The following is a 24,524-nucleotide window of genomic DNA, read 5'->3' as shown; positions in this document are numbered from 1 at the left end:
TGATTTTGTCGCCCGTTAGATTGACATCTGACCTTTTACGCTCTTATAATTCAAGACCTAAACTACATGCTGCTGTAATTCCTAGACCCATTTGGCATTGCTTGATATTGTAGCACTTAAGCTGGTAGCCAAATATAAAACTGTTTTAAAACGCCTTTTTCTCTTCGCATCACCAAATTAAATTGTTTTTCTTTTTTTCCTTATCTCTACAAGATCTCGCCTTAATCTTCAGCTTTGACCAAATATTTTCTGCGCTGCAAATGTCTTCTCTTCTAACTGTCCTTATTTCCCACAGATATCTGGGCTCCGCTTTGTATTCCTGATCAATCAGGACCTTATTGCTCTGATCAAAGCTGAAGCTGCCAAAATGATCCAGCCATGAAGAGAACAGCTACTTTAAATCCTCAACTAAGCAAATATAGGAACAAGAATGGACTGCAACAGCTTAAAGAGATGTGTTGTGTCCTTAATTTGGCTTTGAGAAACTGTCACTATCTGTTTCCTGTGTGAAAAACAGGATGATATCTTTGTCTGGGCAGCAGAAGTGATGAGATGAGCTGTATTACTGTGTTGTCCTATGCAGCAATTCATTAGGCGTTTGTCCTTGATGGATTCTGCGTGGGATGTTGTCATGAGGACATTTTTATTAAATGTCTCTTTGTTACATACAAAGATTGAAGTGAACTCTGGAAATATTAAATTGACCATACTTTGTAGACGAATTCTGCGGTGTGTTCATTTAGGGGCACTGCTATACATGGAAAGAGCATTAGAAGACACACACACACTCCGTGAGAGATCAACCTCTTGAGATCAAAAACGATGTCATCAAAGTGAAACTTTTTATTTTATTTATAAAATTATAAGAAAGTAGTTGTATAATAATTCCTTAGACAAAAGCAGTCATAAAAACAGGTGCCTGTATCTGCAGCATGCAGCTGGTGGTGGGAACGGGTCTTGTTGCATAGCAAAACACACAGCAAAATATTGCAGGCACAATACTTTCACTGCAAAGCAATTTTTCTGTTTTTCACTGAGCAACAAAAAGTATTATTTGGCATAAATAAAAATAAGATCTAAATCGGAAACGGAACAATTTCCTGCCTGATTTATAGTCGGATCTGTACTTTCCCCACTCCCAGCGTCATTCTTGCAGCTATTCAAAATCCAGCAAGAAGTCCCATCCAGCCCTCGTGCTCTCACTCAGATGTCACACTGCCCCATTCCTTTCATCTTGCTGCCCAGGTTTGTCACTACCCTTCTGTCTGGAAATTTCCTCAAGCCGTTTCAGACATAGGTGCAGAAAACGTATGACTTCCAGGAGCGCACATTCCAATAGCATCCCCACACATTCTTTAAATGCATAGGGAGGAGCGGCTCAGTGAGTAAAGACACTGACTCTGGCACTGAGTTTGGAGCAGGGGAACTTGGTTCAATTCCCGGTGTCGGCTCCTTGTGACCTTGGGCAAGTCACTTTATCTCCCTGTGCCTCAGGCACCAAAAACATAGATTGTAAGCTCCACGGGGCAGGGACCTGTGCCTGCAAAAATGTCTCTAACGCGCTGCGTAAAACTTGTAGCACTATACAAGAACATGCTATTGACACGAAACTTGAGACAATGGGAGAGGAGAAGGAATGGCATGAAAATAGAAAAGAACAGGGTTTCAAGTACCTTTTTTTAATATGCTGTAAAGATGCTTCCAAGTGAGCGCATTGAAAACAGTCCTAATAAGGACTACATGGTAGTACAACAATGTAAAGTACAAAATAACTTACAATATGTATATAAAAAAAAAAAAAATGGTGAGAACTGAAATCTGGAGTTTCGGGTACAGCTGGAGTAGATTTTATAGGTATGGACCATTCTCTCTATGAGCTGTGCCTGAAGTCGCTCTTTGCCGGTATGTTCCTCCACCAATGACGTGCAGCAACTCCACGTGACCTCTACGCGTTTCGCACTACGTGCTTTGTCAGGAGTAGCGCCGGACCTATAAAATCTACTCCAGCTGTATCCGAAACTCCCGGTCTCTGTTCTCACCATTTTTTTTTTATACATATTGTAAGTTATTTTGTACTTTACATTGTTGTACTACCATGTAGTCCTTATCAGGACTGTTTTCAATACATTTATTATACTGATTCTCCGTGCGCTGTTTTTTTTTTGTTTGTCTTTGTGTCACACTGTGAGCTCACTCAACAGGAGATTTTGGAGTACTCCTGCTGAAGACTGCACATAAATTCTAGTTACATCACTTATATGGGACAGCACAAGCGCGGATTTCCATTCAATTGTCTGCTATAAATAGGAGTTAAAAAAATAAATCTAAGATTGAATATATACCCAAGGTCATATAGAGCCAAACGTTATTTGTTTTACTGCAAGAGAGGATTGACTACAACCTGTGTAGTCGGACAATAAAATGAAGCAGTATCTGATACAGATGTGCAAACCTGTCCATTTTTTGAGGCTTTGTATTAAGGTGCTCTCTATTCTTGCACTTGCTGAAGTTTCAGATCTTCACAAATGTTTCACCTGCTGCAAATGTCCATAATTTGCGCACTTGCGAAGGTTTTGCCCAGCGCTAGCTACTCCCTCAAGATGAGATTCAGTATGTCTGTTTTTACAGACATAATACTTGTATGTATATCCTCACACCCCTGTCCCCTCCTCCCTAGACCAGCAGGTGGGCTCTGTGTCGCCTCCTCTGTGGGGGAGAATAAAGTGCATTTCTAGAGTGTGGGGCTCGGAGGTGGCATATTCTCTCTTGAAAGCCCTGTCATGTGGCTCTTCCATGGCAAGTGGAGGATGACCTGACTGGCCAAAGTCCCTTGGTTCAAATCCTGTACAGTGCAGCCACAGGGGAGTAGGGGGAGCCCAAAGCCAGGATAAGTGCCCCTCAGAGCAGGAGGGGACAGTACTGTGTAGGTAGCAGACCTGGGAGGCCTTTTCTGCCCTTGGAGGATGGAACAGTGAGGGGCAAGTACGAGCTCCATCTCCAGTAGTGTGTACACTGGCCCCACAGCATGTGTGTAAGTCTCCTCCATGGAAGCAGGATGAGGCACTGCATGGAATGAGGGATAGATGAACCGCCTGACGGAGTGATTTCAGCCCTTCCCTTAGCTCCTGCACCTGGCACGACAGATCAGCCACCTGTGGGCAAGAGGGATTAGTGACACCACATCTTTTCGTGTCTATTACACTATGGCCCATATTCTGTAAGGTGTGATAAGCACAGATGACGTGCCATCCCATGAAAAGCTACATTGACTTTAATGGGTCTTTTCCCGGCGATAGCGCATCACCTGTGCTTATCACACCTAACTGAATAAGGGCCAATGACACTGCTAATGCAAACTAAAATAAAAACAGATAGTGGCTGAACTAATGGAGGGAAACAAATCTCCAGGGTTCCCAGGCTTCCACCACTCGTCGACCCTGCTGCTGTTCTGCCTCCTTTTCTTGTGTCCAAAATGTTGTTCTTTTCATTACCCACCTATAAGACTATTTCATGCTCTTACTTTTCAGTTTTACTATGAGATACCTATGTATATAATTGCTGTGTGTCCTCTTAGCCCCCAACATGTCCATCAGGACCATTATATCTCTCTTCCCTTTGTGTACCCCGATAGATTTAAAACGTAAGTCATACCATCTCTCCCCTTTGTTTCCTTCCAGGGTATACATTGCCTTACTATGAGGCAGACCATGCACTGTTTTAGTTGCAATACCTCATCCCAGCCTCCCAAACTGAGCACACTTTCTGCTCTCTTCTATACTGTGGTTTTGTCTAGCTCTGATGGTTCTATTCCAGTCTGCCCATCTACATGCGCTTTACCTACTCACCGCCTGGCTAAGTCGGTCCATACTTTCAGTGGCTCGGGCGTCTGTTGTCAGAAACGCATTATCTGCAGGAAGCAAAGTGGTTAGAGCTTCCCTCCTTCACAGCCGCCACATATCACTGGGTACAGGGATCCATGACAGGACCGGTCTTGTTATTGGAAAAAAGAGGCGTAGGACATGCAGGCCTATGTACTAAGATCATATTTTAATGATGTCCACAAGTTGGTGCTAAAACTAGTACTAGTACAAACCTCATGCACATGATGTATAGGTCGATGTTTGAAACAAATGTGTGAGAGAGGAGAGGAGATCATTTGTGGGTTAGGCAGGGGTGAGGCTGGAGTTTGGTTGGCCTTACCTGGCACGGTTGATGGGTTGATGCAGTTGTAAAATGTGAATTTCTGCTGGGCTGAACCAGAACTTTCTTCTTCAATCCCATCTACTACCCTGCAGGAAAGAGCAGCGTCTGATCACCTTTACGCTGCCAGGCGGGAGCACTGCTCTTTTTTCCCCTCTCGCCAATCATTGCTACAAAAGGTCTATTTTGGGGAGGGTCTTACCTGGGGCTCATGTCTGGGGGACCACAGTAGGGCACATGTGGAGTCTGTAGTTCAGTAGTTACCGCCTTGCGAGGTGTGTGCCTTGGTGTCACATCTTGAGCTCTGTGTTGGGGGCTGATGCTAGAAAACCGGGATGGGGAGAGGCGGAGATGGGGGGACTTCTTTGGGATGAGTAAGGAGGCAGCACTGAGACTTGGAGATGCCTGTGGTCCTTTGTCCTGGAAATCTTCCTTTCTCACTGATTGTGGTGTATGGATGTCAGTCTAAGAGGGAAGGAAAGCAGCACTGCAGCACTATATACGCTACATTCCAACACACACAACACTGGTACTACTTGCAAAAGTGACATACTTGCATTGAATACACACTGTATGCGAATATAACCTATGCCTACAGCAGGCAAGCTGTACAATAGCCAAACATGTATAGTCACACCTGTGATTCATGTATTTCCCAGTCTGCTGCAGGAGAGCGGACAAAGCCTGGGCTGGAATGGCTACTCCTCAGCACAGCAAATACAAGCTGTAACCGTGCAATAACTGTACAGAGTTTATGATCATGCACTACACATGCAATCCACATTCAACATATACAGAATAATGTGAATAAATACCTCTCACGCATAACAAAAACAGTCACGGACATATTTACTAGGCGTGTTACTCCACGACACCTCACGGCCCATTTAAAGGAATGGACCATCGGTGCCTTTCTGGTACTGGAAGGTATGGCATTGGGGCCTTAATATGCACCTATTATGTTAAACAACCCTTCACACAACACACAGATCCACATATTGCATATACATTTTGCATGCACTCACATCTATAGTTACAAGACACAGACGACAGGCAAACGCACGACACACATAAGTGCAAATCTACCATCAAGTGATTGAAAGGGGGTGTCTCCCCTGACGCTTACTACACATAAACATGTAATGTACTCCATGTCCTACAATCCCTTGTGGCATGATGCATGCATTGAGGTTTTCTTGCACTGTATGTAATTAAAATATGTACTTAGAAGGTGGTAGAAGAAAATGTAAGATTTTGAGCTTATGAATTCCCAATTTCAAGACAATATCTGTGAGGGTTCTAAATCATTTTTCTTCGTTTCCTTTTTTCACTCCTTCTGACTTCCTTTAATGTTGTTAGCCTCACAGTACCCAGATATATATTTAGCTCTGAAATGCCTCACAGTACCCAGATATATATTTAGCTCTGAAATGCCAAGTTCTCATCCTCGGAATGATATGGCATTAAAAGGCTGTGTTAGAATCGGCTCTCAATTTAATGCCAGGATTTACCAAGCTCTGACAATGGGCATAGGAGCCCAATCCGCAGTGAACGGCTATGCAAGCCAATGGCCGTTAATGTCAGATCGAGCTCCAATACCCCTTTTTAGAGCTTAATGAATCCTAGCAAAACAGTCAAACCTACCATTGAGGTGATTATGGGTTAAGATCACCCCACTGCATAATGATTTAAGCCCCTTTGCCCACAGGAGCCAGCAAAGTGATTACATAGTTCCCTCCTGAAAACCAGCCTTCATATAAGATGTGCCACCAAAGTCCATGTCTTGTGAGAAGCCAAGCAGGATACAGCCACGGTTAAGCGTTCAATGTCATGATAGAAGTTGATCACAGCTGAATCATGACATATGTTTTGACATTGGAAATGTAACGGGATGGTCCTAGTGCAGAGCTCAAGCTATATTACGGTGGCCTGAAGGGGAAGGCTGAATCTGATACTAGGGTCACATTGTATGGTGAAGGGGTTTGGTCAGATGTTTGAGCAGCATAGGTAGGAGAATTGGGCTCACCAGCAAAAGAAGTGGAGAAGAGAGTGGAAATGGCTTTAAAATGTGAACCTGCTCTTCAGAGATGTTAACCTCCAAAGGATGGAAAATGCTATGGATAATAAATGGACTTGCTATTTTTATTGCTGAGACTCAACGTATATCACAGTAGTACACACAACATATTTACATTATATGCTAACATGCGACACGCCTTCACAACATGCAGTACCCTACAGGTGCTAAACGTTAAGCATTGTTTGAGGTTTTTATCTATTTAATTCTCGCTCTTTATCTTACCTCAGGCTCACATCTGCTGTCCCCTAGGTTGTAGCTGAGTTGGTTTGTGCTCTGGCATGTGAATTTCTGGGCATATTCAGGGTAAAGAGACAGTGTGTCACGAAGCCCCCTTAGGCTGATCCCCTGCAGGTCACAATAAGTCAGTCCCTTGACATCCGCGTTTGCTTTAATCACCTTATCCTCAAAGGAGACCTCACAGCCAATTAAGTCACCCTTCCCTAAAGAGAAAGAGATAAAACATTTACTGTTAACTACATCACCTGAAAGAGGACTAGACCATACTACATTGTCACAATAATAAACAAATACTACTCAAGCCCATATGACATCACAATCACAAAAAACAATGTCTTCACCCAATTTGTGAGAACCTCAGACTTATACAAACCCACATCTTGAGATTATCAGAGCTCACTTCCAGTGCCACACAAATGTCTATGTCATATATCTCATAGAGAGTTACCAGCCTATCTTATTAAATGTCTGTGATCTGGCAGTGAGGAACAAGTCCACATCACAGGTCTTCAGGGGGATGACCAACCAGTGTCAGTGGTCCCACACTGAATGACTGGCATTCATCACTGATATATCATAGGTTCACAGTGAGTGTCAGACCTTTAACAGTGACCTCACCACTTCTCAATGATTAACAGGCAAGTATCACAGGCTCTCACAACACAGCACATGCTCCCTCTCTGTCAGACCTAGAATTGCCAACACCACACCGTCCTTCAGGACTTCCATGGATCCGGAGCATATGCAGTATAAGGCTTGCAAAGCGTCACCCTGCCGGATCAGGTACTCCCCGGGCGTGCAAAAAGAAGGTCTGATGCTCAGCGACAACGAGCGCAGACAACCTCGACTCGCAAGGGCAAACAGGGGCAGCTGCAGAAGCTCTTTGTTGAGGTGCATGGCGATGTCAGCTCGTAGCTCATCCGGAAGACTGTGCAAGAGCTGTAAGAAGTGAGAAACGAGATGAGTGGGAAGCAGGAGCAAGGTTAATTTGTAAGACAGCAAAACAGGTGGAACAAGGAGGAGAAAGAGGCGGATTGTGATTACTTCTGGTGTCTGGTGCTCTTACCCCTTTATTGTGTTTCACTGTAATTCATTAGATTCACAAGGCTGTGTGATAATTTTGCATTCATGGATAGAACTATGCAACTAAACAATACATAAATATGAGAGCGAGTACCGGAATTGAGAATAAATACTGTGAATCGGCATTGAATAATGAAGGCAAACAGAGAACAAGTGGATAACTAAATACGCCTTAACACACTCACAAATGTGATACTATTTTTTGGGGTTTTTTATATATGTGTAAATGCACATTTTACGTGGATATTTCTTTTTATCAAGCATTGTGATTGTTATGTGAGCTAGAGGGTGCTGTAGCTCCAGGGTAAATGTACATCTCTTCAGGGGCCCTCTGGTGTGTCAACGTTTTCTCTTGTTTGTCTTCTCTACAGTTCTACTTGGTTCCTGTTAAAGCTGCAGTTCAAGCAATATCCTACATGTGTGTTTTTTTAATAAATCAGTTCTGTACTATGAGAAAATACTTGTAGCATTTAAGAACAATGTTTTAAATACATTTTGAATGTTTCTAATGTAGGAAGCATTTCCAAAGTGACAGCCCCTTCCCCTTCTGATAGGCTCTGGCTCTTGAGCCCCGCCCTCTCTGTAGCAGTGCACCAATTGTATCTAGTAACTGCCCAGCCACATAATATTGCTGGTCTACATTGCCCACAATGCTGTGCAAGAACTGAAACAAATAACCCTGAGCAAGCGATTGATTACAGGAGAACGGATCGATCTGCAGCTTAGCTAATCACTTGTCAGTGTGCAGGTTGTAGTGATGCACATATTGAATAGGAAAAAAAAAATATATATTTTGTTTTAAAAACCCATAAACAACAAAACAGGTAGCGCTAACCGCAATGTGTGTGGTGTAGTAACTATTACCTTATATATTAATTAAAACTATACATAAGGGGCTGCCTAGGACACAAAGCCTGACCCCCTGGTCAGGAAAACAGTATGGACAGGGAATAGTTCCGTGGGCGCCTATAAAATTTTACCACTATAAAGGATATACGAAAACCAAGCCTGTTGGTTGTGAAGATTGTTGATCCTCACGGTGGGCTTGAAAACAAAGAGAAAGCACAACACATAGCGTAATACTGTTGAAACATTAAACAAACAACATATAAGACAACATATAACAGCTGAATACTGAAATGGTATTTTTAGGACAATAAAATCATTTAATAACAATTAATATTTACTATAATGCACAATTTGCATGGACACATAGATTTAAGCAATTAAAAATCTGAATAGGTGGTTCAACTGCTCCGTAGCACCAATGTTGATGATAGCAATGCCTACTCACCAGATGGAATAGGTTTGCAGGCAGTGGATATTTTAGAGAGTATCCCCTCTCATCTGTGTGCTGCTCTCTGCTTAGCTGGCTTCTCTGTCGGCTCGTGGGTGCAGCTCATCAGCAGGGACTCCTGCAGCTCCAGGAAGCACGTCTGAGCAGATAGAACTCAGCTGCAGCTGATTCAGCACGATGTCAGCCACGGACCACCGTGAGCTAGTCTATCTGCTGCTCACTGCTAGCTGGCGTCTCTATCCGCTCGTGGACGCAACTTGTCAGCAGGTACTCCTGCAGGGCGCCAAGCAGGGCGCTTGAATAATGGAAAACCGCAACAGCTGGTTCAACTCGTCGGCGGCTATAAGAGATGGTTAGCTGGCAGCTCACGTTGATTCACCGATGTACGGGGGTACTACACCAATGTGTGCGGGGCTTGAACCTCCACCCTACGCGTTTCAAGAGCGATCTGCTCTCTTCCTCAGGGGTATATGAATAAAAAAGTCCAAAATGTCCTTTAAATACTGACTTCACCATTTGGGTAAATAGTTCCACCTGTAGCTAATTGCACATGTGCTGTGCTTGTAATAAAGTTGCTCTTAGTGTGTTTGCAATCAGACACTGCACAGTGAGAATGTCTTTGAACAAAAAAGCTACTTACTATTTTGTACAGCTGTTATACATAATGACAACATTAAACATAACACAATATACAATGAACATATACTACTAACAACATATATATTTAAACATGACACAATAAACAATGAACATATACTACTAACAACATATATATATTTATGTATATAAACAAAAAAAAATGAATTAAAATAAAAAAAAAATAAAAAAAATGCATAATTTTAAGGTAGGACAAAAAAAAAAAAAAAAAAAAATTTTTTTAATTAATTATTTAATATTATATGCGAATTATGATTAGATAAAATGTATTAAACCAGTGATAGTGTGCTTATTTATGTAGGAGGAACCTACTGCTATAAGCGAATTTAAACACTAATGTATATGACATGGCACCTTATGTGGATGTATTTTGTACTAACCCACCAAAAAGGATTTCAAATCGAATTCTACATTTAAGCCCATTGGGGACAGAGTACATAACTCATAAATCCAATAGGACTCTCTTCTCCCCAATAGGCTCAATGTGTTACCTCCTCTCCAGTGTGGTACAATGCGCTCTATTCCTACGCACCTCAAACCTTTTGGGTCTTTATTGTGCACCTGAAGAAAATGATTAGACACATTGTGTGTGACTAAACCAGTTTTAATATTGTATATATGTTCATACAAACGTCTTTTTATAGCTCGCGTTGTCATACCCACATACTGCAGACCACACGGACATTCAAGTAAATATATAACAAAGGAACTACTACATGTAATATGTTGTTTAATTTTATACTGTTTATGTGTTTTATTTGATATAAAATTAATTTTTTTGTTACTGTATTTGCATGCCGTGCATTTGTTACAGAGGAAGTATCCCCCACAGAGTGTTGTGTCTCTTTGAACTGGCTGCAGCGATGGACAGCTGGGTGCCAGTCTCTGTCCTATATTAGGAGCTTTTGTGAATATAATATGTGGATATTCGGGTAGAATTCCCTCTAGTTCTTTATCCTTTTTCAATATTGGCCAGTATTTTCTTAAAGTTTTGCGTATGTTGGGTGCCATTTGGTTATATTGAGTGACAAATGACAAATTGCCTGATGAGTTAATATTTTTATTTTTATTTTTATATTGTAAGAGACTGGTTCTGTCCATCGCTGCAACTTCAGAGATAGTTCTATCCAACTCTAGTGGGGAGTACTTCCTCTCCACAAATTTTTGTTTTAAATCCTCGGCTTGAATTTTAAATGTATCTGGATGTGAGCTGTTTCTTTTCAGTCTAATGAACTGTCCCTTAGGGATGTTTTTGACCCATGTGGGATTGTGGTGACTCTGTGCATGTAAATAATTATTTGATTGAACCGGTTTAAAATATGTGCTGGTGTGTATGTGATTATTAACTATAGTGATTTCTAAATCTAAAAATTCTATTTTATTAGTATTAGTGACAAACGTGAATTTTAAATTATTAGTGTTGTTATTCATATATAACTGAAACTGTGTTAACTGTGCTAAAGTGCCTGACCAGATAAAAATAATATCATCTATGTAGCGCCGCCACAGCACCAAGCTTGCACCATAGGGACAATTGGACCATATATGTTGTTTCTCCCAATATCCCATAAATATATTAGCATAACTAGGAGCAAACTTGGTGCCCATGGCGGTGCCACATACCTGCAAATAATAAGCTTTATTAAAGTGAAAAAAATTGTGACAAAGGATGAAATTAATTCCTAAAATCAAAAAATCTCTAAATTCTTTTGAAACAGATGGGTCATTTTTTAGGGTGTTTAAGACTGATTCACATCCTTGATCATGGTTGATTATGGTGTATAATGAATTGACGTCTGCGGTAACAAAAATATAATGGGGTTGCCACTGAATGTCCTGGAGTGTCTGCAGTATGTGGGTAGTATCCCGGAGGTAAGAAGGTAATTGTATGACATATTTCTGGAGTTGTCTATCTATATATTGAGATAAATGTGATGTTAATGATTGAATGCCCGAAATGATGGGGCGGCCGGGGGGAAAATTTATATTTTTATGTATTTTAGGGATTATATAAAACAAAGGTAGTCTGGGGTGTTTATTGTAAAGAAAGTCAAATTCTTTTGGAGTAATTAAATTTTGATCTAAACCAAATGTTAAATAATTAAATAATTTTTGCCAACGAATCCTACTACACATTACCAGCAAAAATTATTTAATTATTTAACATTTGGTTTAGATCAAAATTTAATTACTCCAAAAGAATTTGACTTTCTTTACAATAAACACCCCAGACTACCTTTGTTTTATATAATCCCTAAAATACATAAAAATATAAATTTTCCCCCCGGCCGCCCCATCATTTCGGGCATTCAATCATTAACATCACACTTATCTCAATATATAGATAGACAACTCCAGAAATATGTCATACAATTACCTTCTTACCTCCGGGATACTACCCACATACTGCAGACACTCCAGGACATTCAGTGGCAACCCCATTATATTTTTGTTACCGCAGACGTCAATTCATTATACACCATAATCAACCATGATCAAGGATGTGAATCAGTCTTAAACACCCTAAAAAATGACCCATCTGTTTCAAAAGAATTTAGAGATTTTTTGATTTTAGGAATTAATTTCATCCTTTGTCACAATTTTTTTCACTTTAATAAAGCTTATTATTTGCAGGTATGTGGCACCGCCATGGGCACCAAGTTTGCTCCTAGTTATGCTAATATATTTATGGGATATTGGGAGAAACAACATATATGGTCCAATTGTCCCTATGGTGCAAGCTTGGTGCTGTGGCGGCGCTACATAGATGATATTATTTTTATCTGGTCAGGCACTTTAGCACAGTTAACACAGTTTCAGTTATATATGAATAACAACACTAATAATTTAAAATTCACGTTTGTCACTAATACTAATAAAATAGAATTTTTAGATTTAGAAATCACTATAGTTAATAATCACATACACACCAGCACATATTTTAAACCGGTTCAATCAAATAATTATTTACATGCACAGAGTCACCACAATCCCACATGGGTCAAAAACATCCCTAAGGGACAGTTCATTAGACTGAAAAGAAACAGCTCACATCCAGATACATTTAAAATTCAAGCCGAGGATTTAAAACAAAAATTTGTGGAGAGGAAGTACTCCCCACTAGAGTTGGATAGAACTATCTCTGAAGTTGCAGCGATGGACAGAACCAGTCTCTTACAATATAAAAATAAAAATAAAAATATTAACTCATCAGGCAATTTGTCATTTGTCACTCAATATAACCAAATGGCACCCAACATACGCAAAACTTTAAGAAAATACTGGCCAATATTGAAAAAGGATAAAGAACTAGAGGGAATTCTACCCGAATATCCACATATTATATTCACAAAAGCTCCTAATATAGGACAGAGACTGGCACCCAGCTGTCCATCGCTGCAGCCAGTTCAAAGAGACACAACACTCTGTGGGGGATACTTCCTCTGTAACAAATGCACGGCATGCAAATACAGTAACAAAAAAATTAATTTTATATCAAATAAAACACATAAACAGTATAAAATTAAACAACATATTACATGTAGTAGTTCCTTTGTTATATATTTACTTGAATGTCCGTGTGGTCTGCAGTATGTGGGTATGACAACGCGAGCTATAAAAAGACGTTTGTATGAACATATATACAATATTAAAACTGGTTTAGTCACACACAATGTGTCTAATCATTTTCTTCAGGTGCACAATAAAGACCCAAAAGGTTTGAGGTGCGTAGGAATAGAGCGCATTGTACCACACTGGAGAGGAGGTAATACATTGAGCCTATTGGGGAGAAGAGAATCCTATTGGATTTATGAGTTATGTACTCTGTCCCCAATGGGCTTAAATGTAGAATTCGATTTGAAATCCTTTTTGGTGGGTTAGTACCAAATACATCCACATAAGGTGCCATGTCATATACATTAGTGTTTAAATTCGCTTATAGCAGTAGGTTCCTCCTACATAAATAAGCACACTATCACTGGTTTAATACATTTTATCTAATCATAATTCGCATATTATATTAAATAATTAATTAAATTTTTTTTTTTTTTTTTTTTTTTTTTTTTTTTTTGTCCTACCTTAAAATTATGCATTTTTTTTATTTATTTTTTATTTTAATTCATTTTTTTTTGTTTATATACATAAATATATATATGTTGTTAGTAGTATATGTTCATTGTTTATTGTGTCATGTTTAAATATATATGTTGTTAGTAGTATATGTTCATTGTATATTGTGTTATGTTTAATGTTGTCATTATGTATAACAGCTGTACAAAATAGTAAGTAGCTTTTTTGTTCAAAGACATTCTCACTGTGCAGTGTCTGATTGCAAACACACTAAGAGCAACTTTATTACAAGCACAGCACATGTGCAATTAGCTACAGGTGGAACTATTTACCCAAATGGTGAAGTCAGTATTTAAAGGACATTTTGGACTTTTTTATTCATATACCCCTGAGGAAGAGAGCAGATCGCTCTTGAAACGCGTAGGGTGGAGGTTCAAGCCCCGCACACATTGGTGTAGTACCCCCGTACATCGGTGAATCAACGTGAGCTGCCAGCTAACCATCTCTTATAGCCGCCGACGAGTTGAACCAGCTGTTGCGGTTTTCCATTATTCAAGCGCCCTGCTTGGCGCCCTGCAGGAGTACCTGCTGACAAGTTGCGTCCACGAGCGGATAGAGACGCCAGCTAGCAGTGAGCAGCAGATAGACTAGCTCACGGTGGTCCGTGGCTGACATCGTGCTGAATCAGCTGCAGCTGAGTTCTATCTGCTCAGACGTGCTTCCTGGAGCTGCAGGAGTCCCTGCTGATGAGCTGCACCCACGAGCCGACAGAGAAGCCAGCTAAGCAGAGAGCAGCACACAGATGAGAGGGGATACTCTCTAAAATATCCACTGCCTGCAAACCTATTCCATCTGGTGAGTAGGCATTGCTATCATCAACATTGGTGCTACGGAGCAGTTGAACCACCTATTCAGATTTTTAATTGCTTAAATCTATGTGTCCATGCAAATTGTGCATTATAGTAAATATTAATTGTTATTAAATGATTTTATTGTCCTAAAAATACCATTTCAGTATTCAGCTGTTATATGTTGTCTTATATGTTGTTTGTTTAATGTTTCAACAGTATTACGCTATGTGTTGTGCTTTCTCTTTGTTTTCAAGCCCACCGTGAGGATCAACAATCTTCACAACCAACAGGCTTGGTTTTCGTATATCCTTTATAGTGGTAAAATTTTATAGGCGCCCACGGAACTATTCCTTGTTTTAAAAACCCAACTTGAACTGCAGCTTTAATCAGATTGCGTATGTATGAATGTTGCTGAAGCAGAACAAAGTGTTGTAAGTTACCACTGCCTGCTTGTGACTAAGAACACTATTGTACTGCAGCTTTTCACACATTTTCTGGCTTAAATGTACAGTTATTAAACATAGGATTTGTTGGCAGTTATTTGAAGTTTCAGGATGTTTTTTGTCTGGGAGCTTTCAGTTTAAAGGAGTTTCTACGTACGCTTCTAAGGGGTATGCACCTTTAATCATCTATATCCAAAAGTAACCGCAGGGATGTGACAGTTCACATATTACCTGGTATTTAAAATCACACATTATTATTTGCTTTTATAAGAACAAGATAACAGCTGCAGCTCTTCTGAGCAACATGATATTATGTGTGGGAACTGTAAACATAAACAATGCATTTACACCTAAGCTACAATAAGTAATTCAGCTTTCAATAAAGAAATGTTGTAGAAACAGAAACGTTACTTACCGTTATTTTCAAGGCCAATTACTGCAGTACACACCTGTGGAATGGAGCTGCCCCATCTAAGTAGAACAAAAGGCTTTTGACTTCTGGAGGTGGAATATAAGGCTGCGCTTATAGTGCCGGCGACGCGACCGATGACGTCACCCGTCGCCATTGCGATAGTTGCAATTCAAGTTTAGGCGACGTCGCTGCCTACAAGGCCAGTGACATCATAAAAGGGGATGGCAGAGGGACGGAGAAGCTCTCTGATTGGCCACAAGGAGAGACCGTCGCCGAAAACATCAAATAACGGTGACTACCAGATTTTTGGTAGCGCTGACGCTTGGTCGCCGTTGCGTGCACTATAAGCTCCGACGATGGCGACAATGCATTTGTTTTGACGCGACATGTTGCCGGCACTATAAGCGCAACCTAAAGGTATCCTCTCCTTCCTCCTTGCCAGTGTCACCCTCGAACAATACAAATCTGAAAATCAAATAAATATGGAAGGGAACAGTGTGTGCTGCCATTAACGGACTAGAAGAAATTAACATCAAATTTCTTCTGCGTCCCATGGCAGTACACACCTGGGGGGGATATCACACAGCAGCAAAGAAACAAAATAAGGAAATTAAATACCTGCTGGTATTACTTTTCTTCCGCATTGCTGCCTCTGCTGAAGATGAAAACCTCCACGTTGTAGTGTCCAATGAACACATGAATATTGGTCCATGTAACAGCCCCATAGATTTCTGCAGGTGAAGCTTCTGCTTTCTCAGCCCAGAATGTCGAAACTGTTCTAATAGATTAGAATGAGCCGTGCCTGAAGTTGGTGGAATCGTCCTTGCCAAGCTAAACGCCACCCAAACATTGTCTTTTAGCCATCTTTGTTGCCGTCTGCCCCGTCTTTGGGCCAGCAAACAAAATAATCTATTTGAATTCCTTTCAGGCTTCTAACCTATTAAGATAAATATGAAGTGAACGAGTAACATCGAAGGACCTCTGTCTTTGGGATTATGTGAAAGAAGGTAAAAATAATATCTTGATTCTTATGGAAATATAAATAAACTTTACTCCTGAATTCTGGTATTATTTTAAAGACAAATTTGTCCTGATGGAAAATGATATAATGAGGCTTCGATTGATAGTGCTGGAATGTCAGATACTCTCTTGGCTAAGGTCATTTTTATTAAGAATAATCAGGCATTTCTCATTTGCCTGTTCAAGGGGTTCAGAGAGCACCAGGCACAGCATCTTAAAGACTTGATTCAGTCTTGCTCCCAAGGAACAAAATTACTTTTAATTGCTGTTTTTATCTTCATTAGGGCCGTAATTAACCTTTTGACTGAGTTACACTGGCGACACACTTTATTCGAGCTCGGCTAGTCCCACGAATTCGGGTATACCCGGGTGTATTGAGGTTTGTGACTGTTTTCTGCCCGAGTGCATTGAGTTATTTTCCAGGCAGGGATTGAAGCATTTTATTCCCGCTGGCTGCAATACTGCACAGTATATATATATATACTGCATTACAATTCATGAATTTATGCCATCTGGTAGACACACGAAGCATTGCAGCCTATTAAATCCTAATCATTATCATTTAACAGATCAGCCGCCCATCAGCCAGGCATGAACCCAGGCTGGGAAGGCAAATGCAACGGGGCTTGTCAGAGGTGAGGAGCGGCGCATTCCAGGTATCTGCCAGGTACATACCGGGTATTTGCTCGAATAAAGTGTGTCGGTGCAGTATGTGAAGCCACAGATACTCCTCTGAAAAGACTCCAATAGCTGTTACTTATACCCCCTGCCAGGCCTCCCCTGGTCTCGCTCCCCCTCTCCTACCTTCCTCATGTGTCAAATGAGGCTCCGGGGCTGCGTGACGTCACGTCATGTGACCGGCGGCGTCATTTGATGCCGGCGACGTCACATGACCTCGCGGCGTAATTTGACGCCGCGTTGCCATGGAGTCGCGTCTGAAACAAGGTAAGTTTCCTTGTTGCAGAGGCCTCGCGCGATCCCCCGGCATTAAATGCCTGGGGTAAGAGTGCGGGGCCTCTGCAACGACCCGCGCCCCCCCAGACAAAACTCCTGCCCCCCAGTTTGCGCACCGCTGCCTTAAAGGAACTAGGTTTTATTTTTTTTATTAGAACCTTATTGCAAACAATCTAAGCTTTTTTGTACTGATATATTATCTTCTTGATAATTGATGCACCATTCCTAAACAATCCTTCAGGTTCGATTATAGTCCTTGGATGTTGAAGCTTTATGGACTTTTCGTAAAATATGGATCAATTTCCGAGAAATACCGTCTCCCTAACCTTCTTTCAATATCCATGCCTTCAAGATTAGCCACAGTAGATTTGTATATAGAATCAGACCCGGAGAAAGGCGATCCCCTCGTATTTGAAAGATCCCAAGAAGGATCCTCTGCTAGTTTCAACAACTTTTGTTCCCCTTTGGGTTTTTTTCAGCTCAAATACTGTAGTAGAACGGTCTTTCTGCATCTTTCATGGAACATTCTTGAGACTTGTTTGAAAATGAAGAATGCCCCGTAGCCCTGCCCTCATTTCCAAAATGTTGGAGGAAAGATGCTTCTCTCCACTTTGCCATGTCCCCTGTGCCTTCTGTTGCCCAAGATGAGCTCCCCATCTTTGTGCACTGGTATCTGTGGTAAGACTTATCCATTGTGACGTAAAGAGAGGTTAACAAGGTTTTCCTCCTATGATATCTGGCCCATCAAACACTTTTATTGAAGTTGTCATGAAGCGCAGTAACTTCATGTATCTTTTCACTGATGTTCTCAAGTTAAATGCCGGTCTTCCTTTGCCAAATTCCCACCATTTGGACATAAGAAGCTAAATTCTCCTTGCAACGTATTGAAAGCCAGAACAAACCCCCAAAATGGGCATTCTAAATGAGCTTAAAAATTTCTATCCATACAATTATTAATAGATAATGTAGAGTGCACATTTTTGAGTGGTTATTTTTCTCCCTTTTTTGTTTTTTTTTCTTGTTATATAAACCCCTTGCACCTCCCATGTTATTTTGGGCATATTTGGTATCTTATTATTATATAGTTAGGAGCAGTTTTTGACAAAGGATTCTTTGGTGGTAGTATTTGTTGAAAGCCAGACCCAGAAATTGTGGTATCAATTTGCTTTTCTCCAGGTTTATCATCCGTCCATGTTGGGACAAGAGTAGAGTTCCTCTTCTTAGGTCTTGCTGTAACTGCCGACATGAATGTGCCTTTATCATCCAATCGTCCACATGATGGATTACTCATATTCCTTCCAAATGAAGTGCTATCACAAGCATCACTTCTGTGAATACTCTTGGCAATGAAAGCAGCATGAATAGCGAATATTAGAAACCTTTGGTGTGACTTGCAGATTGGGATATGTAGGTACAGTAGGCGTCTGTGAAATGTAAAGCTGCTATGAAATCCAAAGACTGTAGGATATTGATGACTGGTATTAAAGTTTCCATTTTTAAACATATATACTTTACAAATTTGTTTGCCATTTAAATTCACGACTGCCTACATTTAATCCCCCTATTGCTTTTAGCATCAACAAAATGGTAGGATATGCGCCTTTGAATCCTTCTCTGCAAGGCACTTCTGTAATTGTTTTTGATTGTAAGGGTTAGGGCAGTGTTTTTCCACCAGGGCTCCTAGGAACCCTTGGGTTCCCCGGGCATTCCCAAAGGGTTCCCTGCAATTTTCTGGTCATTTGAAAATTGTATCAAATATAGAAGAATTTACAATGCATCTAATCTCAGGCGCGCTATTAGAGAGGGTTTGGGGGTTCCTCAGAATTTCACTTAGGGTTCCTTAATCAAAAGAAGGTTGGAAACCACTGGGTTAGAGAATTGCTTGTTTTAAGGCTTCCCCTTTTCTTGGAGATGTTGATGACTTGAAAATGTCAAATCTTTATAGAGGAAGTGCAAGGAATTCTATGGAATAGAATTTTTATAGTTTGGAGAACCCACTGGTCTGTTGTTATTGATTCCCTGAAATAACCAAATTATCTTATTCTTCCTTCTACTGGCAGCCTGTTAAAAAGACAAACCGTCAGAATCCCCGGAATTTTTAAGAGAATGGAGCGGAGGATTTTTCAGGGACGTTTCTTGTGTTGTCATTTTTTCGTTGATCTTATTGTTCCAGATTTTTTTTACCTGAAGCTTTGAGGCAGAACTTTCTATCCAAAGTTTTAGTCACAATGCTCTGCGGACTGATACTGGTAACGCCAGCACTCTTGCTGTTAGCCTAAACATATCAAATGAACCATCACAGAAAAAGCCAATAGCCAACATAACATGTATATTACTATCTTCTGCCTGTCAGTACCCCCAACAGCTCAAATTCTACCTTCGCTTGTAAGGGTCTTGAGATGCACACTGACATGGGTTTACAAGCTTCCCTCCTTTTTTTTGGTGTCATTATATTGTCTTATATCTTTGAATAAAGAACTGTTTTCCAAGGGAATTGGCGTTTTTCTGACTGTCAAGTCTATTCTTGGAAGATTATCCCAAAATGTTTAATCTTCATGTTCAAATGGTTAAATGCCTAGTAGCTGATACCTTCCTGTCTGGTGTATCCAATCCCTTCTGAATACTTGTGTTTGTTTTTATGGCTGGATGAACTGGAAATTAAAGTTCCTTTTTATGTGATTAAAAAAACCCCCATTAAATCTTGTTTATTATGTTCAACATCCATCGCATCTGCATGGCTTCGATTCATTTATCCATTGCTATAGGAGCGAATGAAAAAAATGTATGTTTATTTTCGCCTTCTTCAGATATATTTTCTTCTGATTCATCAGCTCTGAAATCTGGTCCTGCAGAGGGTGGACAGCAAGCTTCTGAAGTAGACAGCTCAATCCTGCTTAGTGGGTGAGAAGACTGCTTAAACCAAGCAAATACTGTATATCCTGAGTACGAGGAATCAATTCCTGGGCTGCTACCTCCTTTGGACAATCATAGCACAACTCATTTCAATTAATTTTCCAATAAGGAGGCATTACACGCAGTACAACCCTAAGGTTCAGACTTGGATGTAGCCATTGTAGATATTCCATTCCATTCAGAAGGTTTGGTCTTAAAACCAAGTTCCATAATATCCTGAGTAGAAGACATAACCAAGGGGAAAAATACAAAGAGAATAAAAAAGGTACAGCCCATTTCTTGCACCTCTGCAAAGAAAATACCAGAATATTTCCATACCTCAGCAGTCTGGAGTTGTAGCAAATCGCAAATTGAGCTGTAGACCACCTGAAGTACAGTATCTGCCATAGTACACAACAGTCCTATGTGACATATTGATGCCCGAACTGACCTGTGGTCATGTGATTATGGCTCCAACTGAACCCAAACATTCAGAACAAATGTCAGGGGTCCATTAAGAAAACCAGGACCTCTAAAGCTGCTAGCAGAAACACTATGCATTCATTGCATCATAGTTAGCCGCAAGAGTTCCTAACAAAGGGGGATGGGGAGGGGAAAATAGCACGAAGCTTTTTAAGAGTTCTCTGTGGGAGGTACATATGTTGCTGTACGATTTCCCAGCAGACAACCTAAAAAGATTCTTTAAGCAAAAAAAAAAAAAAAGCAAGGATAACCTCTATGCCCGAGTTTCTATAAAAATATAGTAGACCCTATGTAATGAAAAGAGGCCTACCCTTCCATCCTACCTCCAAGCAGGACAGGAGTTAGGCAAGGACAATGTTTTACTCCAGGAGGTCAAAAGCCTTCGGTCCTACCTTTTGGGAGAAGCTACTTTACATCCCACATGTTTGTACTGCTATAGGATGCAGAAGATAAAGCATCCACTCTCAGCTAGTATTTCAATCTCATTCTGAATAACATCATGATAAATAAATAGAGCTCGTTAATCCCTAAGACGGAAAAAAAAGTGCCAGAACTCAGAAAATAGTCTGATATTGGCATGGAAGTTACAATATATTTAAATGTATTGTACAGAAATAAAGAACACAGATAGAAGAAAACTGTTGGAAATTATTAGTCCTATTTATACAAATATTTATAATACCCTGTTATTTTGAGGGGCTTCAGGACCCCATCATTGACGTATTCAGACCACTTGTAGTCTGGGAACCACAGTTTGAAAATGCCTGCCATATTACATGAAACAAAAGAAATGGATATTATAGGCTAAAGCAGTAAAATTCCGGGCATTACTGAAATCCCTGCTCTCTGATTGGTCAGAATTCCGGGCATTATTCATTCAGTAATGCCCGGAATTTTTGACAACTTGCCAACTCACCTCAAAGCAGCGATGCAGGGGCTCGCGCTGAGAAAAAACCCGGCAAGTTTAAATCTTAACTGCAGCAGCCCTGCTCTCCTCACTGAGCACACTGAACATGCAGCACAAGCAGCCTCTATCCCCCTCTCTCACACAGCTGCTAGTGCTGTCAGAAGCTGCCTTGTCCCAACTGGTAACTTTGTTGCTTGCAACAAAGTAATATTTCTCACCACATCTATTGCCTGTGCTACTGTAAGGTAATTTGTATTTCTTTTTATTTAGTTGTAGTTAATATCACAGTCCCCCCACTTCTCTCCCACATCCCCCCTCCACCCACCTCTCCCCCTCCATTCTCCCCAATTCTCCCCCTCACCCCTTTTCTCCCCTAACCTCTCTCTTTTCTCCCCTCACCTCTCCCCCCACACCTCTCTCCCACCTCACCTCTCTCTCTCCCCCCTCACCCATCTTCCCCCTCACCCATCGCCCCCTCACCTCTCTCCCCCCTCACCCTCACCTCTCTCTTCCCCCCCCTCACCTCTCTTCCCCCCCATGTCTCCCTCTCCCGCCCCCCCCCCTCGCCTCCCTCTTCCCCCCTCACCTCCCTCTCCCCCCTTGCCTCCCTCTCCTCCCTCTTCCCCCCACTCGCCTCCCTCTTCCCCCCCCTCGCCTCTCTCTTCCTCCCCCCTCGCCACCCTCTTCCTCCCCCTCACCACCCTCTTCATCCCCCTCACCCCTCACCTCTCTCCCCCCCCCCCCCACCACCACTTCTCTCTTTCCCCCCCTCACCTCTCTTTCCCCCCCCACCTCTCTTCCCCCCCCCACCTCTCTTCCCCCCCCCACCTCTCTTCCCCCCCCTTCACCTCTCTTTCCCCCCCCCTTCACCTCTCTTTCCCCCCCCTTCACATCTCTCTTTCTCCCCCTCCTTCACCTCTCTCTTCTCCCCCTCCTTCACCTCTCTCCCCCCTACACCTCTCTTCCCCCCTAAACCTCTCTCTCTCCCACCCCTCAGCCCTCTCATCTTCTACTTTACTACTTATTTCTACACAGGTATATACACTGATAAAAATCAATGATTACAAAAATGTACCTTTTTTATGAAAAATTTAAAAAAAAAGCCTACATTTAGCCTATAATAGTAATAATCCCCTCAGAACAGGGCATTACTGGCCAATAATGCCCTGGCTGGGCTAAAGTTCCCCGGCTTTACCTCGGGCCTTCAACTCTTCCAGTCAGGGCATTATTGGCCAGTAATGCCCTGTTCTTCGGGGATTATTACTTAAATATTCACAATCTGAACCATCTGCACGGAAATCATACACTATACCCTATAATCTCTGGGCTCCAAAAACCCTTCTTGGCCTTCCCTGCTTCGCCTGTGCTCACCTCATTGGTGTCAATCCCATTGTTCACTGCCCAGGTGGTCTGCACGTACTCCAGCATGCGCTGTTTGAGGGGCTTGGGGATCCCATGGATACGGATGTAATCTCGCAAATCCCGTGTGCGGCTGTGATACAGGAAGCGTCTGGCATACAGGCGCTGGATGATTGCTGTGACGTTTCCAAACACCAAGGCATGCATCAGGGCTGTGGGATCAAAAGCGTACAGGTGGTAATAATGGCACAATATCAGGGAACATGATCTTCAAGTCTTGGCTTTGCCACTGCTACCTAACAGGAGATTCCTGTGGAATTGCAGTTCAGAGCAGTTCTGGTCTGCAAAGTGTGCAACAGTCTTAGGTTTTTCTTTTGTAGCATACAGACAAAGACCCATACTTCAAACACAAAGAACGATTGTTTGCACGCTGGTCTTCTACACTGCGCACAATGGGGAGTGGGAGGGTGAGGTGCTCCAAACCGCATGTAAATAAATAACAAAACACGATTTCATTTAATTACTCCTTATAAACATTTAAAAAAAAAAAAATCAATTTATAAAAGGTTTTATACAATACTGGTTTCATATTCTCCTCCAATTAAAATTTAAAAAAAAATAGAACGTAGAAAAATAAATGCCAAAATTGAACAAGCAAAAACCTTGCGCGTACAAACGGGAATAATCAGAAAAAAAATAATGATCTAGCTGCACCAGGACGGGATCTCATCCACGGTGTCACATGGGGCCGAGGGATCACTATGGCGGTGTATTGCTGTAGGAGGTTATAAATGCTTTGATGGCGTACTGAGGTATGACTGAACCTCTGGGCGCATTGTATTCTCCCCCTTGGATAATGTCCAGCCCACGTATAATGGTTTGAATGTGATGGGAGTCAGATATACTGCTTTATGTGTATTCCTTGGCAATATATTTCAATGTGATACTGTGAACGGGGATCCAGTAGGATTATTATTATATATTTTTATACACACACGGTTTTGGTGTTTTGCATCTTTTTTTTTTTTGGTATGGTCTGTGTTTTGGGTCAACTCGTGTCCACTGAGGTGTTCTTTTATCGTTAATAGGAGGGAGGAAAGATCTGACAAGTATTGTATGAAGTGTTTTATAAATTGATTTCTATATGGAATGTTAGGATAATATGTGATTAATTATACATTTAGAGTGCTTTGTTAAAAAAAAACATACTTTGTTTTTTAATGTCCATACTTACAAAATGGGGCTAAGTCACAATGCAAGGTACTATAAACCTTAGCACAACTTAATGTGTCTGAAATGCTCCATGAACATTCAATGATCTTTAAGCTCTTCACCATCAGAGGTGTGTACAAGGAATGACAGGACTGGTAACAGAGGTGTTGCTGATGGATAACCTTTAACATCACTGTTCATGCTGCTTACAGTTACCCGTCTTTTTTGTGCTGAAACACTACAGACATTTCTGCCATTTACGCGTATAGGAAATAATGTGTATGTCTAATAATTTACGATGATTTCGATTATGATTTCTAAAGGAGAACTAAAAAGAAAACAAAGACTATTTAAAAAATAAAAATA

General features: G+C 41.1%; 2 protein-coding genes across 4 annotated transcripts in view; one reads left to right on the top strand and one right to left on the bottom strand.

The window, feature by feature from the left end:
- The window catches only part of MCRS1 (microspherule protein 1), a 23,383-nt gene extending 22,661 nt beyond the window's left edge, over positions 1 to 722 (top strand). For both annotated transcript variants that reach the window (XM_075591277.1, XM_075591276.1), the window contains exon 13: positions 296 to 722. In XM_075591277.1, coding sequence (XP_075447392.1) covers positions 296 to 382 — 87 coding nt within the window. In that variant the 3' untranslated portion in view covers positions 383 to 722. The remainder of the gene's footprint in view (positions 1 to 295) is intronic.
- Positions 723 to 2,093: 1,371 nt separating this feature from the next.
- Positions 2,094 to 24,524, bottom strand: part of KCNH3 (potassium voltage-gated channel subfamily H member 3) — a 67,106-nt gene continuing 44,675 nt past the window's right edge. The window contains exons 10-17 of one of the 2 annotated variants that reach the window (XM_075591275.1): positions 22,959 to 23,158; positions 7,207 to 7,456; positions 6,677 to 6,720; positions 6,503 to 6,568; positions 4,403 to 4,665; positions 4,201 to 4,289; positions 3,846 to 3,907; positions 2,094 to 3,152 (exon numbers count right to left, since the gene is read on the bottom strand). In XM_075591275.1, the coding sequence (XP_075447390.1) occupies positions 2,652 to 3,152; positions 3,846 to 3,907; positions 4,201 to 4,289; positions 4,403 to 4,665; positions 6,503 to 6,568; positions 6,677 to 6,720; positions 7,207 to 7,456; positions 22,959 to 23,158 (1,475 nt within the window). In that variant the 3' untranslated portion in view covers positions 2,094 to 2,651. Of the gene's footprint in view, positions 3,153 to 3,845; positions 3,908 to 4,200; positions 4,290 to 4,402; positions 4,666 to 6,502; positions 6,721 to 7,206; positions 7,457 to 22,958; positions 23,159 to 24,524 lie in introns of both variants that reach the window. The other variant, XM_075591274.1, reaches the window with a different exon arrangement.

Source organism: Ascaphus truei, chromosome 3 (assembly GCF_040206685.1).
Source record: "Ascaphus truei isolate aAscTru1 chromosome 3, aAscTru1.hap1, whole genome shotgun sequence".
NCBI lineage: Eukaryota > Metazoa > Chordata > Amphibia > Anura > Ascaphidae > Ascaphus > Ascaphus truei.
The sequence above is the reverse complement of the archived record's forward strand: the minus strand, read 5'-3'. Positions and strand labels throughout refer to the sequence as shown.